Source organism: Rhinolophus sinicus, chromosome 5 (assembly GCF_057876585.1).
Source record: "Rhinolophus sinicus isolate RSI-liver-muscle chromosome 5, RSI-T2T, whole genome shotgun sequence".
Taxonomy (NCBI): Eukaryota; Metazoa; Chordata; class Mammalia; order Chiroptera; family Rhinolophidae; genus Rhinolophus; species Rhinolophus sinicus.
In genome coordinates this window covers 43,195,185-43,212,466 of record NC_142505.1, presented here as the reverse complement: position 1 = coordinate 43,212,466, position 17,282 = coordinate 43,195,185, and the positions used below count along the sequence as shown (strand labels likewise).

Here is a 17,282-nt window from a genome sequence, read left to right as displayed (position 1 = left end):
AGAGTTGTTGGCGCATCAGAGACACCAATTCTACTCAGCAGCTGAAGAATCAGAGGCCGAGAGATAAATAATTTAAAACCCTGCCCCCACGCAGAGCCAGCACCAACCCCTGTTACCCAGGTTTCCGGAAAACTCCCGGCACACGCATATTCCTGAGAACCCCATTTTACTGAGCGCCCACTAAGTGCCAAGCCCAGGCTGGATGCTTCTCATCCATTAGTTCCCATTCAGTCAGTCATTCACCCAATGAATAAGTGTAGAGTGAATGTACACTGTGGATTCCACAGAGATTTAAAAAGCAGCCCCTGCCTTCCGAGACTCATTCAGCTCCTCCTTACACCAGCTTCCTGCAGTGGCCTCGTACCTCAGGGCCACTGTTCCACACACATCTGCTGGGAGAGGTGGTGCCGTACGTGGTACAAAGGCATGGTTACGGGGGACAGTAAAGGAGGCTGAGATCATGCACAATGCTTGGCACTAGGGGCTCAGGATACAGCCGTTCCTACCACGTTCTTGGTTTTGTTTTCCATCACTGGAGGAAGAGAAGGAAAGGAAGGTGCAGGAGGCGCGGCCGCGGCGCGGCCCGCAAAGTTCCCGGAGGTTCTGCGGCCTCCCCCCGCGAAAGGTCCCGAGAGGCAGGGTCAGAGCCCCCCAAACCTCGAAGGGGTGGAACGGAGCTGAATGACCCCAGCCCGGGGCTTGAACCTCAGTGCGGTCGAGGGGCCCGAAACGACCGCGACCATGGCTGGAACCCCGCTCGGCGTCCCGGCCTCTGTAACACTCACCATGATTGCACCCGCGGCGGCAGCTCCCGGTCTCGGACGTGGCAACTCCCGGCGGCGTCTCCGTAGCTCACTTCCGGCGCAGGGCCGGTAGTCCGTCCGGCTGTGGCTCAGGAGCCTCCGGGCAGCAACGCGCTCTGCTCTGACAAAGGTTCCGGACTTTTCCAGGGGCAGCTCCACCCCCCCCCCAGCCCCTCCTCTCTCTGTGAGGAACGTGCAGACCCACAGTGGGGCTCTCGTTTCCATGGCTACCCTGAAGCTATGGCCGACCTTCTCTCCTGACAAACCTTTCCCCCCCTTGAGATTCTTACGTAAAGAAAGGATTCATAACTACAGCTTCCCCCGCTTCCCTGCGGTTCTGAGAGCGACCGGCCTTATGATGAACACCGAAGGATGATCGATCTTTTGGGTCGTGGGTAGACTGGTCCTACTGCTTCCTCGTTAATCCCGCCTCAGTACCCAAGGCTGGGACCGGGGGCAGAGTAGGGGAATGCCCCCTACTGGAGGCTGAGGGACCCACGCCTCCAAACTGCCCCTTCTCTCCAGTTCTGGGATCCTGTGTGTGGCCCATCAGGTAGGTCCCCCAGGCAAGGAGGGATCGCAGCCAGGCTCCTGCAGTTCGAGTCCAGGAGCCAACTCCCCAGTGTCCCCAACCCCTAGGTCCTTGGCTTCCCACGAGCACAGTGAGAGTGCTGCCCTGCCTGAGGGCTCCCCTCACCACATATGGTCTGGCAGCCCTGGGCACCCCATGGCGTTAAGGAGTAGAGTGATCTAGGGTTGAGCCTAGGCGCCCCTTGGGTAAGTCACGATCCCTCAGTTTCTTCTCCTGAAACTGGAGGGAAGAACCCTAGCTAAGATGATCACTGCTGGAAAGAAGGTGTTAAGGCTTAGAGAGTGACAGACCCAGGTCATCAAGGAGCTTTGGAGAGGGGCCAGGAGAGTGGGCCAGGCCTTGCAGAACTCAGGGCCAGGCCTCTGGGCAGCAGCCCACCCGCTAACTCCCACCCCAGCTTTCAACACTCCTATTTCCCTCTAATGGAGAAAGGAATACTGCAAGGGTGTAAGAAGGTGGTGCTTCGGCTGGAGCAGGGAATAAAGGGGGCAGGGATCTTGGGTCTCTTGTTTTTCAAGAGACAGGCCCTGGTCTTGGATCCCTACTTGTACCACTGATCCTCTGGGTGATAAGGCCACATCCTTCTCTCCGAGCCTCACTTTCCTCAAGTGGAAACTGGGGACAATGGCATATTCAATATAATACAAATATAATGCATGGGGCCTACTTGTTATTAAAGGAATTCCCTGGTGTAGGCATTGAAGTTGGAGAGATTGGGGATTTGGGACAAGCAATGCAACTGTGTCTTATTCATTATTTGCTGGTGGGACTGAAAGGCATTATAATATAGAGGCCTTGAGTGCCAATTCTGGCATCAAGATTGTGGGGTACCAGTATTCTATCTCCTACTAGGTGGCACATCCTCACCTTCTGAGCTGCTGTCTCCTTTTCTGTTAAGTGGGAATTACAATAATACTTCCTCCAAAAGTATATTGGGATTAAATGGACCCTTGGATGTGAAACCATGTTTGGAAGTTGAATGGGTGTTTGATCTGGGGAATCAGTTCTCCCTGTGCAGATTGTGTGTGTGTGTGTGTGTGTGTGTGTGTTTGTGTGTGTGTGTTGTGCATGTGCAACCCTCAAACTTTGGACCAACATTGGGATTTAGGGGGCCAGGCTCCCCTACCCTGTAGGGGACGCCATCTACATCCTTTGTCCAAATCTCTCATCACCTCCCTCTGGTTAATACCAGATCCCAAATCAGGCCGTTCTTAGCCTTCCCCTGTTTGTGCCCCTACCCCCACACCCCCTGGCCCCTGAATCTCTTCTTCCTTAGGCCGCTACCTCCGTAGTCTTGCTCTCTGGGACTGTCAGCTGTTCCTCATGGAAGGTTAATGACTTATGGCAGGTTAAACTTGTCTCCCTCAAATGGTGGGTGTTCAAAAGATGTGACTTGCTGGAAGGAGAGAGACCACCCACTGAGCTGTGCACCCTTGGGCAAAATGCCTTTCCCTCCCAGGGATTCAGTTTCCCCTACTTCCGATCCATGGTGGGTGGGGACCCAGCTGTCCTTCGGAAAAAGGCCTTGTGATGTGTACCGTGTCTGTGTTTCCACGTGTGCATTTATTGTTATTGCTCAGTATAGTGTTGAAAAGGCAGACAAATCCCATTAATTACAAAAAGCACAAGCCAGAGATACAGAGAAATAAAGAATGTACAATAAGAGCACAGTCACTTCCCAGCCCCGATTGTCCCAGAGCCCCCCAGAGCCCGGGCAGCTTGTGGAAACTGGAGGCGGCACCATTTCCTCGCTACTCTGTTATAAAATATGTGCACACAAGAGTTAGCAAAGTGTGGTGACCCCCAAGAGGAAAGGTCCGGAGGGAGAGCACCACAGGCATTACAAAACAGACTTGGGGCGCTGAGAAGGGCGGTCCCAAAGCAGCCTCAAATGTCTTGTTGTGGGGTAGAGGGGGTAATGGCTGATGCCCAGGGATTCTCCTCCCCCCACTTGGGTGGATAGCATCTCTACATCAAAATCAGGAGAGCTTGCTTTGGAACTTGGAAAGGACCTGGGGATTTTCTGCTGTTGTCTGATTGAGGCCTTGGCTCTGGAAGACCCAAAAGCCTTCAAGCAACACACCCAGCCCTGATCTTCTAATGGTGGGGTCTTGGACACCACAGAAAGAGTTTTGGGTGGGAGGCATGTCACCGTGTACCTGGTTGACAGCCTCCTGTGTGTAGAGCAAAAATGGGTAGAGGGAGTCAGGGTGGTGAGAAGTACTGGGCATGAAATTGCTGCATCCCAAAGGACCTATCACACGACCACTGAAAACTTTGAATAAAGAGCAAAAAAAGCAGTTCAGGAGAATTAGGAATATAGACAATTAGGCCACACATTTTGGTAGCTCTAGATCTGGGGGAGACACCTTTTTCATCTGGACTGGGCATAGCTGAGGTGGGTACTTTGGATCCCAAACTGGGATTGGGTGGGGGGTTGGTGGCCTCTCCCGATGATACCCTGGCTTAGGGAACAAAAGATAGTATGGGAGGAACGTCGGGCTTCCCTTAAGATTTAGGACACCCTTTTCGTTTCTCGTTACAGGACACTCTATTTAGTGACCCTGAGTGGACAGTGCTTACAATAGCAGAAAGAAAGATGTTTGCATATAGAATGACAGGGTGGTAGGAGGTCTTGGCAAAATTTTAAAGTTTACTTGGAAGAATAGATGTGAGAGAATAACCAGGAAATTTTGTTAAAAAAAAAAAAAAGAGTAAAATGTACTTATCCCACCACATAGTAAAATACTATATAAAACAACAGTAATTAAAATTGTGTGGCTGGTGCCGGATGAGACACCCAGATAACGGAACAGAAGAGAAGTTCCAGAAATAGACCCAAGTCTATCTCAGCTGTCAATGTGTGGTAAAGGTGACATTTGAACATGATTGGGGGGAAAAGTGGCTGTTCACTAACTGGGATACCCAGGATAAGACAGGTCCTGAGTCCTTGCCCCGGGAAGTCATTGTCATTGGTCTGACCTCAGAAGCAGGGCACCCTCCCTCTTGTCAACTCTGCTCTGGTTGGGACAAGGGGACCAGGGGCCTTGGTGAGGAGTTGGTGGGAGCAATCAAGGCTGCGTCTGAGTTAGAGAAAGCACTGCCTAAGTCGCAGGAAGGAAACTCCTGTTTCCTCTCTGCTTGCCTCCAAAGGTGGGCGACTCTACAGCCCCAGGGATCACTGAATGGGCCCCGGCTCCTCCCTCATCTGTTGGGGGAGACAAGTTGGAGCTTAGACCTCAGAACTGAATATGCTACCTTCTCCTGGAGCCCGTGTCCAGAGGACAGAAAAGAAGCTAAGTGGATGGTGCGGTCCCAAACTAGAAAAAAGTATATGTTACAGAATAAATATGTTCTGTTTGATGTTGGCTTTACCTTTTTTCTTTTAAACCACAGACATTTCAGAACCTCACTGCGGGAGTAAGAAGAGTCAGCAACTGAAAGCATAACCATTGCATAGTATTAAATGAACAGAGACGGTGAGTTCTTTATTTACAATTATTGTCTAGATAAAAAAATTCATAAAAACACATGAATGGTCATAAATTATTTACCCCCTAATGGGGTGAACTGCCAAACGTACCCCATGCTGCTAGATATAGGACACAGAGTGCAAGCTTTATGTACTACAGTGAGTTTTGACAAACCAATCATTTCCTGTGTGTGTGAGTGTGAGTGTGTGTGTGTGTGTGTGTGTGTGTGTGTCTGTGTGTGTGTGAGCATCCATCATTCCTGACAAGAAAAGACCAACACTAAATGTGGGGCATTCTTGGTAGCTTCCTTCGCTTCCTGTTTCCCCGAGCTAGGCTCCACTAAGAGAAACCCCTTCCTGTTTTCCTTGCATCCTGGCTCCAAACAAACAGGGAGCGTGGTGTGCAAGCGCAGCCTTCCCGGTGTCATGGGATGAGGTCGGGGACACACGACTGGAACAAAGAAGGTGGGGAGATGGAAAACCTTGAGAAAGGAAACTACAAAAAACCCACCATGTTCCAAGGCTGCCCCATGTTTCACACGTGCAGGTCTTTCCTTTCACAGGAGGCAGGAGAGCAGTGGGCTGGCTTTTGGTGGTGTTGTATTAGAATCCAAAAAGCGTATCTGAGGGCTCGCCACCCCTTTGGGGATGCAGTGTCCTCTGCTGGGTACATTCAGAGATATTTCTCCATGACATTCAGGTGATGCTCTCTTGCAAAGGTCTTCCTTCCAGGAAGGTTTGCCAGGTGGGATGGCTGACTTGGGATCCCAAACCCTCAGGTTTCTCCACAGCCGTCCAGACGGAGGCCCTCCCAGCTGACTATGGCTCTTTTCCCAAGTGGCTCTCATCTGGTGTGTGGAAGAATTCTCCGGGCCTGGAGAAGGGAAGGGGCCAGCTGACTCAGAGCAACTGTGGGAGGGGTCAGTGTGAGGAGTGGATTTCACCAGCGAGGCGGAAAGTGTTTGGTTTTCCTCGAAGCATGGGACGTCATCGATCATGGTATTCAAAATGTCTTTTGCACTGTACAAGTTTATGGAAAAAGATCGTATGCTGAAAAGTCTCAAAGCAAACTTTGTATTAAATACAAAAGTTCTTTTATGAAAAAAGCTGATACCCACAAAGTGCTTAGCAGTTAAGAGGCTGACATACAATTAAATAAGCTCTTATTAAGTGGGATTACTAGTGCTGTAATTGTCTTGAGGGAAAAATAACCTCCTTTTCTCACCTGTGATACTGTAGGGTTTCGGAATGGCTTTCTGTCTGGGAAAGCAGGACTTGCTGTTAAAAGGCTACAGTATATATTGCGACTATAGGAAGACAATTTGGTTTAAAAATCACACTGAATACATCTCAATATACACATCATAAGGTTCGTTCGGACCTAAGTAGTGCAGAGAAAAAGGCTATTCTTCTTCAAAAATAAAGATAAAAGCAGCAAGCCATAACGGTCCTCATCCAATACGCCAACAGCTCATATGCTGCATTTGATAAGGAAATAAACCTCTAAATCACTAACTAAAAAAAAAAAAAAATCAACACAATAGCATTTATGATATTGCAACACTACCTCCATCTCTGTACAGACAGTGCCAAAGAGAACCTCTTTTTGAAATGCTCTTAGTAAACCCAAGCGAGTTTCATTGAGAGAAAAGTCTTCAACCAATGCTTTGCGGATCCTGTCCTCCTCGGGCCAGGACGGCCGTTAGCGCTCCAAGCCCAGGAAGCCTTCTCTCTCCTCTCCCTTTGTCTACGGAGCATGGTGTTAAAGCCCTCAGATGGATGCTCGGTAGCATTTGGCTTCTGCCTGAGCCTCCCGTGGTAGTGACATTATTGAACGGAAATAGCAGGCAAAAAATCAGAGCATGGCTATCGTAAAACACCAAGGATGCAATCCAGGGAAGTGTCTCTTGGGCTGAGCTATTTTTATAGCATCTCAGCCACCAGTGTTCTTAAACCGTACAAATAGCCAAAGACATTATCTACAAGTTTGTAAACAAATTACATTCTTCTTTTAGGACATAAATAAGTTAAAATAGAGCAATTTAAGCGGAAACAAGGCAACATGCCGGCAAAGAAACTTTATATATCCATGTATATATATTTATATATATATATATATATCTACCTATCTATATGTACGTATACAGTCTTGGATAAGTATACGTTGATATAGATATAAAGAAATGGATATAACCTCGTGAGTGTTTATGAAGTTCTTCGGTTCCATTGGTGCAAATCTACTAGGCGAGTTAAGCTCTGCAATTTCAAAAAGTTGTTAAATTAACCTATAGAACTGAGACCATGCTGCGCAAGCGGTTCAAAAACTCACAGACCAGTGGGTTGGATAAATAGTCTCAGAAAAGAGTCTGTTTGCAGTTCCCGCCTAAGAAAACAAACAAAAACACCCTCCCCAATCCCCCAAAACCAAACAAGGGGAGGACTGGAAGTGTACAGTACATTCATGCAGGGGGACGTGGCGGCCGGGGGTGCATGGCTGGTCCATGTTTGGGCAGGAGCCAGGCAGGGCTTGTTCTGGGGAAACTGCTCGTTCCCGGAAGCCCCCACAGGAGATCCTCCCCTTGCCTCAAAGTGAAAAAGAGTTCAAACAGCATCGCAGCCAGAAAAAGGGTCTGTTGGGTGGAAATGTTGGTTTTCTCGCCAGTATTTGGTTTCCTGTTGTTGCTCGTTGCTGCTTGGGTGAGTGGGTGCCTGGATGGGTGGGTGCCCGGGAGGCGGGTGGCGGTGGGGTCCTCAGCTAAAGCGACGTCTCCAGGCTGTGGATGGGGCTCCCTGGACTTGAAGAGGTAGCTGATTTGCTTGTGTCCGTCGTCAGGTTGATCCCGCTGTCGATGGCGCTGTTGTTCTTGTTGAGCGAGGACGGCGGGCTCGAGTTCTGCTTGAGCGCGGCATCTTCTTCCAGGTCGGTGTCGTCGATGAGGGGGATGTGGGGCTGGGAGTCTTCGATCCGGAATTCGGGGTGAGCCATGAAATTATGGATGGAGGTTCGAGACTCAGGCTTTTCTAGACCTTCATAGAGAGAGCTACGGAACGCCTTCACGACGCGTATCTGCAAGGGAAGTGCAGGCGTGAGAAGCATTGCCCCGGGGTGTGTGTGTGTGTGTGTGTGTGCCAAGCTCTGCAGAGCAGGGGCAGGTGAGAGAGGCGGTAGGGCACAGCAGGTGGCTGGAATCCATAGTCGCTGAGTGTTACAGCATGGACAGGAGGGGGGGAGTGGAAGAGGGGGCTCAGGTTATATGCATCCATGAGGTTTTTAATGTACTGCTTTGGTTTTGGTCAGAACTACAGTATTAGGACAGGAGGAATCAAGCTCCATCAAAGAGATGATGGGAAACAGTGGTCAGAGGAAACATAGTCCACTCCGGTGGGCACTCAGACCTAGGGAGAGACTGAGCCTTGTTAACTTTAAAGCAGGTTAACCATGCAGAAGGGGAGTGGGGCCAGGGGGGAACAGGGGAGGAAGGAGGAGAGGCTATTTTAAAAAAATTAATCTTAAAAAAAAAAAACCCCACGGAGTTAAGAAACCATACCACACGGAACAGATAACGTGTCACAAACAGAAAAGGAACAGAAAGGAGAGACAGATGGATGAACAGGGATGAGAGAAGACACACGAGAGTAGGAACATCAAACCGAGGCAGCAAAGCAAACCAAAGCCAACTCAGGGCTTTCTGGGGTGCAGAGCAGAGGCAGCCAGAAAGCACGAAGGAGCCGGCGGATGGATGCCATTCGGGAGCGTGAGCATGCCACGTGGGGGGCGGGGACCACACGGTACACACGGACAGACACACGCTACACTTGGAAGCCTGGACAATGTGAACGGAGGTCGTTTGTACCCAACGTTTCTTTCCTTCATGCATTTTGGAGGTAAACACTCGAGTATTGACTCAAAGCCCTGGCCAGTCATTGGAGTTGGCTTCGGGGTCCCTTATTTCCTGGGGGGATTTGATTTCTTTATTTATGTTTTATAAACACAAAACCCAAAACCGAGGCCAGAATCAGATGGCCAAACCCAGCCCTGGGTGGGGTCCTAAGGGGGTGTGGAACTCAGCTCCAAACAGCAAGTTCTTTCATGTTCTGCGTCTTGGTGGAGACCTATGGTTCTCTGAAGAATGGAAGGAAGGTGGGACATTGCATCTTCTGGGCCAGTGGAAAGGGCTCTGGACTTGGAGTCAGGAAGACCCGTGTGTGAGTCCTGGCTGTGCCACTGCTGGAGCCCTGACAGTGGGTAAGCCACACGGCCTCGTTGGCCACCCCCGTCCTGTGTTGCAGGGTGCGGAGGAACAGGACTGGTGCTTTGAAGAGGGTCCTGGGAGAGGGAGTGGTGACTTATCTCAAGGGGCTGAGGGGACTCTTGACAAAGGTGCCTCCTCCTCTCTCCCCAGCCCCCACTTGGAGCAGAGCCAGTGGTGGGGGAACACGGCAGTATCAGCACCACCAAGGAGCCAGGGTTAGCCGAGGTGCCCCCTCATGGCTTTCCCTCCAGAGCAGTGGCTGCCCCCACACCACAGGCCTGTTAGGGGCCCAGGATTTGTGGAGCGCTCGGTAAACCCACAGGCAGCTTGTCGATGGGACGCAGGTGGGGAAAACCCTGTCCATGGAAAGACATTTTCTTGATGACTGTGGCTGATGGTTTTAAGTGTCCTAGCTCAGGGTTTATTTTACTATTTCAGAGAGGAGTCTTTCTAAAGTACCTCTTATGCTCCACTGCCTTTTAATTTAGAGTGCACAGAGAAGAACTGAACTTTGTCAAGAATCGCACAGTTTGATGTTTTTTAAAGTTCTTCTCCTTTGCTGTCAGCCATCACTTTCTAGTGTTGACTTCTCCTTGTCTTCTCAAAAGCATCTCTGTTCCTCTCCTTCTGAAGTGCTGTGGGCTGGGGCTTCAGGGAACCCTGCCACTTGGAACTGTGCTTTAATAAGGAGGCATCAGGTGCCAATGAGAGCCAGCCAGACGCTGTGCATTAGTGACGGCCATGGGGCTGTCCTGAGGTTTCTTTCTCCTTGGAGTCCCTGTTTGTGACTCTGTAGAGATTATTACATATTCTGACCTCCTGATAAGTGGGCCATACAGCCTTGATTAAGTGAAAATAACAACAGAAAGGTGTTGTGGGCCTCAGTTTTCTTATCCGTAAAATGGGAATACTAATTATCAGTGTAGCCACTCATCCTAGTGCCAGTGTGTTCTGAAGCTGAACTGCAGTAAGATGCCAGCCGGAGTGCCTGGTGGAGGAGGAGGGATGGTGGCAGGACCCTGTCATGTGACTGACAACGCAGAGGGGACGACACACAATGAGATGCAGGCCCCTCGCCCTCCCCCTGGCATGGAGACGACAGAAAGAATGAACTGCTCTGGACAAGACTGTAGGGACAAGACTTTCGGGACACCCCGCCACAGCCATCTCAAGTCTCCACTTCGGTTCTCTCCGCGGCTGAAATGGAAAGAAGTACGGGAAGAAAAAAAAGCTCTTCCATCTCTCCTCCCTGTCTACCCTGAAGCTGGGATTTTGTGGTCCTAGCCGCACTTGGGCATGGGGGTGAGGGGACAGAGAGGGAAGGCCCTGTCTGGGGGGTTTCAGGCATTTTCGTTTCATCAGCACGACGGGAATGGGAGGCCCGTGGCCGCCGTGGGAGGGCTCTGAGGAGATGCAGAGGCCGCTGTCTGGGATGGTTTGGGTCGTTCGACATACTCGAATGTTTACCCGGCTTCAAGGAAGCCAAGAGTCTGGGATTGATTCACATTCATTTCAGGCTCAAGGTTAAAGACTCACAACCTCTTTTAATTTCACTCTCTCTTGCTGAACTCTGTGTCCAGGGTTCTCTAGCCCTCTAGGGAAACAAACACATGGAATATTCAGAAAGCAGAGAGGTCTAGGGTCCCCCCCAGAAGCAAGCCGTTTTCTCACCAACCCAAGACTGCACTAAACTAGTTACCAAAACACTAATGAGGGGTCCAGCTTTCTTTCCTTTCCCTCATCCCTCCCCCTAAGAGATGCACACGCCTTGCCCTAGCCGTCCTCAGAACCGGGGTCTGAAGGGGAAGTGCGAGTAGGAGGGGCCCTAGCCAGCAGGTGTGGTGTCCAGCAAGTGGCCGTGCCTGGGGCCCGCGTCGGATGCTTGCGGCCTGGGTGCTTTGAAGGAGCAGGGTTTACTGATGAACACAAGGTCTAAATACACAGGTGGCTGAAGATAGGTTAGGGATTTGAGGGGAATAAGGGAGAGGGGCTGTGGAATCCAGCAGCTTGGCCTTGGATCAAAGAGTGGAATGCTGATTTGGTCCCTGATCACCAGCGGGAAGGCGCCCTTCTCCCATTCCCTGCCATGCTGTGGAGATTCAAGTAGAGAAACAGCTTTCCTGGCCTCTGGACCCCAGACGACTGGCTCCTTTCCACTGTATGAGGCTGTGGGTGTGCACTGGTTCCAGAATGGAAATCCAACCTCTGCGGGCTCCAAGTCTGTGGGTTGTCTGGGAAGTGGTGTGGGGTGATGGGGAAAATGAGGGGCTTTGCAGTCGGACTTCTTGCCACTCACTTGCTGTGTGATCTTGGCCAAATTAGTGCACTTCTCTGAGCCTCAGTGTCTTTCTTAGTTAAATGGATGTATTGGCAGGTCCTCCCTCCTTCTATTTCAGTTGTGAGGCATATGTGAGGTGAAGGGTGTGGGGAACTGTTTGGGAAGATGTTGGTGAGGCTCAAGTATAAGGCATTAGGGGTGTGTTGTTACGTTTCCAGAGGAGAACAACAAACTCATGTTTAAGTTAGTCAGAAGAAGAAAGCAGGAGTGTGGACAGAGTTCCCTCCCAAACATTAGGGATGCCAGTCTGACCGGACTGCCCTGTCACTGCATACACCTGTCTGTCTGGGGCCCCCAATCTCCCAGTGCTGCTGGGGGAGGGATGTGTAACATGGGGGACAGTTCCTCACCCCAACGTCATGAGTCAGAAGTCGGTCCAAGCACACACTGCCCTGCCTTCCGCCTTTGTGGCCTGCTCTTGATAACCCTGGGGACAGTAGTCTGACTCCTTCCAGGGCACACAGGCCCCAGGTGTTTGCGACTCAGCATGCACATGGCCACCCTCCTCTGCTGGAGGATCCCCCAAAAAAGACCCTGCTCAGAGGAGGTGGGGGGCAGCCGACCACTTCATCCCTCCCCTTCTCTTCCTGGCCACCCGCTTCCTACCTCCCTGTGGGAAGAAAGCCTTTTGGCTGCTGAAGGGACCCTGCCTGGTATCTAGAGGGCCCTCAGAGTCCTTGGAGACCAGAGGAGGTGACGCTGTTATAGAAACTATTCAAGTAAAGGAGGAACGAGGGGGTATTCATTTAGAGTTCGCATTGGGATGGTGCTGACCAAAATGTGTCTGTTGAAACCACAGAGGTTGTGATCCCTTTTGGAACCAGTACTCTTGGGCAGGGGGATGGTCAGGCTCTTTTTGAGATCACATGCTCAAAAAAGGGTTCAAGAAGGCACCCAGAATTACAGGCCGGATTCTACATTAGAGGGTAGGAATGTAAGATTCTTAAGGAGGCACAATTCATGGGGGAGAGGCAGGTGGGAGTTGTGCCTGACCAGTCCCTTTTGGTCGTTTGAGAGAATGAGGGGTCATGGGCAAGGCCTGTAGGCTCCTTTGCAAAGGCTGTTTCAAAGCTGGGGTCACCATAGGATAAAGGGGATCAATCAGGCCTGGAAGGAAATTGGCTTAGAGACAGGAAGTGAAGGGTGGGCAGAAATGGATAGTTCTCTGAAGAAGAAGTGCTAAGAAATGATTGTCCCAGGACCGGCCTTATTGAATGGTTTTATAAATAACAGAAGAAAAGATGAGAATTCAATTTCCAAGGTTTGAGATGACTGAGTTCTTTCTTCTAGACCGTGAAAGCTAAAATGAGGTGCTAAACCCAGGGAAGACTTTCAAAGCCTGTGAGGCAGGGATGCCAGATCAGCTCTTTTGTGGCCAATGAGAAGCTGTGCTTCAAGAAGGAGGCGGAACCAAGATGGGACAGAGAACTGAGCGGGCACCCAGAAGGCAGACCTCTGGCCGTCAGCTCCTGCCAGAGGGAGGCAGGTGTCACTGGGAGGGGTGGCAGGAACTAAAAGAAAGGCCTTCTTTCCCAAGTGGCTCCCCAGGCCGGAACACTTTTGGTCACTGCATTTCAAGACAGGTGGTGGCACTGAGCGAGGCCAGAGCCAAGCTGAAAGAGTAGGCCAGCTGGGTGAGGGGCTCCCCTCAAGGCGAGGGCTCTCTGGTGTAGAGGGAGAGAGAATGGAACCAAAGTGTTTCCTACCCTGAGAAAGCCTGGCAGTGATGCCCTAGTGACACCACCTCATGGAAATGTGACTAGGACACCACCCGCTTCACCTTGGCTAGTCTGGCCTCCCCCCCATCACTGTGTTTTTGTGCTAATGAAGGAACACGAAGGGGCTTTCTCCCCTTTCCTGCACCCTTCCTATCATCTTGCATACCTGGCAGGACCGCATCCATTGAAAGGTCCTGGGACATGCGCATATGCCATGAGCAGGCCCCCTGTGGCTTGTGCCTTCTGTCGGAGGGCTCAGACGGCATAGTTCCCACCCAGCACACAGCTCGTGTTCTGCTCAGTGGCTGGGATGTGTGGTGCGTGTTCCGTGTTTGGGTGGGGGTAGGGGCACCTTGTAAAGTGTCAGAGATGAGACCCAGAGCCTATTCCTCGTCAGAGAAGTCCAAGCACGAGCTAAGTGAGCAAACGGCGGTGATCTGGTAAAACCAGAATAGGGCTCCCTTGAAGTTCGGGAGAGGCTGATTGGAGACAAGGTAAGAGAGGCAGGTGGTAAATAGAGACTTCTTATTCCCACCGGGGACTGAAGCCATAGGGGCTCAGAAAGATCTAGACAGAAAGGCGAGAGATGAGAGGCCCAGGTCAGAAGTGGTGGTGTGAGGACAGGAGCCTCACAGGAGGGAGGTGACACAGGGGGTCAGAATCCCAGGCCGTCTCTCAGACAAGGAAGGCAGGAAGCAAAGCGTTGGACTAGACCTATCCAGGCCTTCCGGCACCCAGCCGAGACGTGAGGCTCGGCCCACTGTTTTTTACCTGAGGTCAAGCTGAATGGCTCAGGGGCCTTGTCCCTTCCGGGTAGGGGCCAGACCTTCAGCATGTGAGGGAAAGGATGTGGAAGGCAGCTGATGCCATTAGGTTTGCAAGAGGGAGGGCAAAGGGTTCTGAATCAGTGTGTGTGGGGCCCCCAGGCCAAGATCTCTTTGGGAGCCTAGGACCCCTGACGGACTGTGACCTCTGACCTACAGTAACCTCTGACCTACAGTGACCCCTCTCCCGGCTGGACCCCACTGTGACTGACTGTGACCTCTGCCAGCCTTGACTCACGGGAAGTCTTTGCCTGATGTTGACTGCAGACTGTCACCTCCTGACCAACTCTGACCCTTGTCCTCATGGGCCAGGATTTTCCTGACTGAGTATGACCCTAGACTGATTGGGACACCCCAAGTCCCCGGTTGACTGCGCTGCTGTTGAATGGGACATTTGATCACTGAAACCTCCCTGACTGACGGTGAGCCTTGGACTGACCCAGAGTTTTTGACCACTTGTGACCTTCATGACCCCCACTGACTGCTTGTAAACTGAGCCTGACCCCAGCTGACCCACCAAGTGACTGATACTCTGGGACTGGCTATGATCTCCTGAGCAACCGTGGCCCCCAGCCCCCTGGGCCTAACCATGGCCGGCTGCCCCCCATGTCCTTGGAGCCCCGGCCCCTGCCCGCCTGCCCGCCCGGCGCTAGGCTAGTCGGTGGCGCCCGAGGCGGTAAGGATTCACACTCACGCCCAGCTGCAGCAGGAGGAAGGCTGGTCGGAGAGGAAAGAGCATTGGACAACGACACGCGACTAGGGCTAGAGAGATTGGCTACGTCCTGGCTCTGGCTGGTGACGGAGGACTGTCTCCGCAGGGCCCCCTGAAAGGAGGCCCCGCTCTTGAAAGTATTGACTACTTCAATCTGCAACGGAGGAGAGAACGAGACAAGTTGCGAAAACGAACACAACAGGTACACGACTGACAGGCGCAATGCCACGAGGAAGCCGCAGCCACGGCAACAATGACATCACTGAAATCAAAACAAAAAATACCAGACACACTCCAAGGCTCTGAAAGACGTCTGCTCAGGCTCCGGGCCTATGTGGAGGCCCCAGGGTCCCAGACAGGACACGGGGGTCTGGCCTGTGTCCTGCTCTAACAGCTCAGGGGCCAATGGGCTGGGTTGGGGGCCAAGGGTGGTTAAACATGGTGTTTGGAGGCAAATGGGGGTGCTTAGCCCCCCTTGAGGCCAGGCGTGGAGCCAGAGTGCTATGGTGGGGGCTCTGGGGTGGACAGACCTTGCTCCAAATCCCGGCTCTGCCACTTACAAGCTAGGTGACCTTGGGTGAGTCATCTGAGTGTAGTTTCTTGTCCTTCAGAAGGGATAATGCCACCTACCTGGCAGGGTTATCTGTGAGTGGCAAACCACCTGGCCCACCTTAGTGTTCCGTAAGAGCCAGGCTGGATAGGCACTCATACCCACTGAAGAAACCAGTGTCCTCCTGCAACCTGGAGACTCCTAAACGGCTTTGTGGCCAGGTTGGTACAGCACCAAGGCTGTGTGCAGTGACAGCTGCCCCTGGAGGGCTGGGTGCTAGGGTTTTTGTCCGGGAGGAGAGCCCAGGCTGCATCAGGCGGCTCTGGGTCTGAAACGTGCCTCTGTCCCCAACCCCAGCTTCGGGAAGGGCTGTCTCCTGAACCCCAGTCACCCCTAAAACTAGAGGGGGCATACCTACCTCTTAGGGGGCTGTGAAGGCCAATGAGATGATGTTTGGGACAGTGTACTATGGGTGTGAGGCAGCCCAGGTGATCTACTGTTCATTATGTTTGTTAAATGAAGTGCTAGGCCACTGGGCAGGACAGAGGTGGGGGCGTCTGCCACACGTCCCAGAGTATGAGAGGGTGGGGTGGCTATGAACTTGCCAGATGCAGCTCTGCCAGGTGGTCTGGGTAAGAGACCAACCCTCTCTTAGTTTCATAGCCCCTCTGTTCCTCATCTCATTGGGCTGGGAAAGCATGCTATGAACTAGAACCCCAACCCAGACCTAGGGCTGGCTCCCGTGAGAGCCTGTGGCCTGTGTGTGGGGCTGCAGAGTTGCGGCCTGTGTGTGGGGCTGCAGAGTTGCAGCCGGTGGCATGTAGCACTAGGCAGTCTGTGTCCTAGGGAAGAAAGCTGCTTCTGGATGGACACACATCCCACACGAGTGCTCTGCGGTGTTTTGGTATGCACGTGTGTCTGTGTGTGCCTGGGGAAAACCAAGCTTTGCCCTCCAGAGCTGCCTCAAAACCGGTGAAGCCCCCTGTGGAGGAAGAGAACGTGTGCGCATGTGTAGAAGCGACCAGACCTCAGCGGTTGATCCCCGGGCCTGAGAGAATCTGGGGCCAACCCTGGCCTGAAGCTGCTGCCCTGGCCTGACTCAGCCCGGTTCCCAGCCTTGCGGTGCCCTTTCTGGTAGCTGCCCTGCAGCCCCGATCCCAGGCCCCAGATGCCCTGACTACAGCCCCTCAGTCACCTCAGCCCTCAGGGTCAGCCCCTCCCCTGCCCTCAGGGGCAAACCCCTAGACACCCCAGTCTGACCGTTTGCTGGCCGAAAGGGTGAGGTGGAATGTTCCTGAGGAGGCAGCTGTTTTGTTAGCAGCCACGGGAGAGTGCGTGTGAGGAACGTGGGTGTACAAAAGGCTGGTGAGATGCTGAGAGCAGGTCTGGACCCTGGCCTCCGCGGCCCTGGGGGTGACAGGGAGCAGGCATATCCCCATCAACCCCGCCCAGCCAGGCGTGGGCCTGGCCCTGGGAGCCTCCTATACCTGGGTTTGGATCCGATTTAAGCCCCGGAACCACAGGATTTGGCCCCGCCGCAGCTCCCGCTCAGCGTGGTCGATCTCCTCCACGTCCTCGTTGAGCTCCTCCTCTGGGATCTCCTCCTTCTGCGTGAGCCTGCCCGCCTCCTTGAGGAACTTGAGCCTGCTGGTCGGGATGGTGGCGATGACCTGCAGAGGACACAGCCACCGTCAGGGCAGGGGGCGCTGTCCCTTAGTCAGCCTCCTCCCCTTCCTTCCACCCTCCTTGTTCTCTCACCCTCCCTCTCCCCTGACCTGCTTACCTAATTACAAGGTCAACTTACTCCTTAACTCATCTCACCCATTTCTCAATTCAACCTTTCAATCTCTTATTACAATAATTTGCTTGTTAATTCACTCACTCGTCCAGAGTCAGGAGGACACAGTGGAAAATCTTGGCCTTTAGGAGTTGGACAGATGTGAATAGCCCAGACCCTTCTGGTCATGTGACCCTGGGCAAGTCATTTAACCTGTCTGAGCTCTGGTTTTCCCATCTGGAG

General features: G+C 52.4%; 2 protein-coding genes across 17 annotated transcripts in view; both read right to left on the bottom strand.

The window, feature by feature from the left end:
* Positions 1-978, bottom strand: part of SEC13 (SEC13 homolog, nuclear pore and COPII component) — a 29,410-nt gene extending 28,432 nt beyond the window's left edge. The window contains exons 1-2 of one of the 3 annotated variants that reach the window (XM_074312994.2): positions 786-842; positions 365-532 (exon numbers count right to left, since the gene is read on the bottom strand). Coding sequence is in view for 1 of the 3 variants with exons in the window: in XM_019732671.3 (XP_019588230.1) it covers positions 786-788 (3 nt within the window). In the remaining 2 variants the exon portion in view is untranslated. Of the gene's footprint in view, positions 1-364; positions 533-785 lie in introns of those variants that run through there. The other 2 variants (XM_019732671.3, XM_074312993.2) reach the window with 2 other exon arrangements.
* A 3,874-nt stretch (positions 979-4,852) lies between these two features.
* ATP2B2 (ATPase plasma membrane Ca2+ transporting 2) overlaps positions 4,853-17,282 on the bottom strand; it is a 360,315-nt gene continuing 347,885 nt past the window's right edge. For 9 of the 14 annotated variants that reach the window (XM_019732636.3, XM_019732642.3, XM_019732643.3 and 6 more), the window contains 2 exons: positions 16,750-16,932; positions 4,853-7,934 (listed from right to left, as the gene is read on the bottom strand). In XM_019732636.3, the coding sequence (XP_019588195.1) occupies positions 7,623-7,934; positions 16,750-16,932 (495 nt within the window). In that variant the 3' untranslated portion in view covers positions 4,853-7,622. Of the gene's footprint in view, positions 7,935-10,659; positions 10,715-14,690; positions 14,867-16,749; positions 16,933-17,282 lie in introns of all 14 variants that reach the window. The other 5 variants (XM_088798406.1, XM_088798407.1, XM_088798408.1 and 2 more) reach the window with 3 other exon arrangements.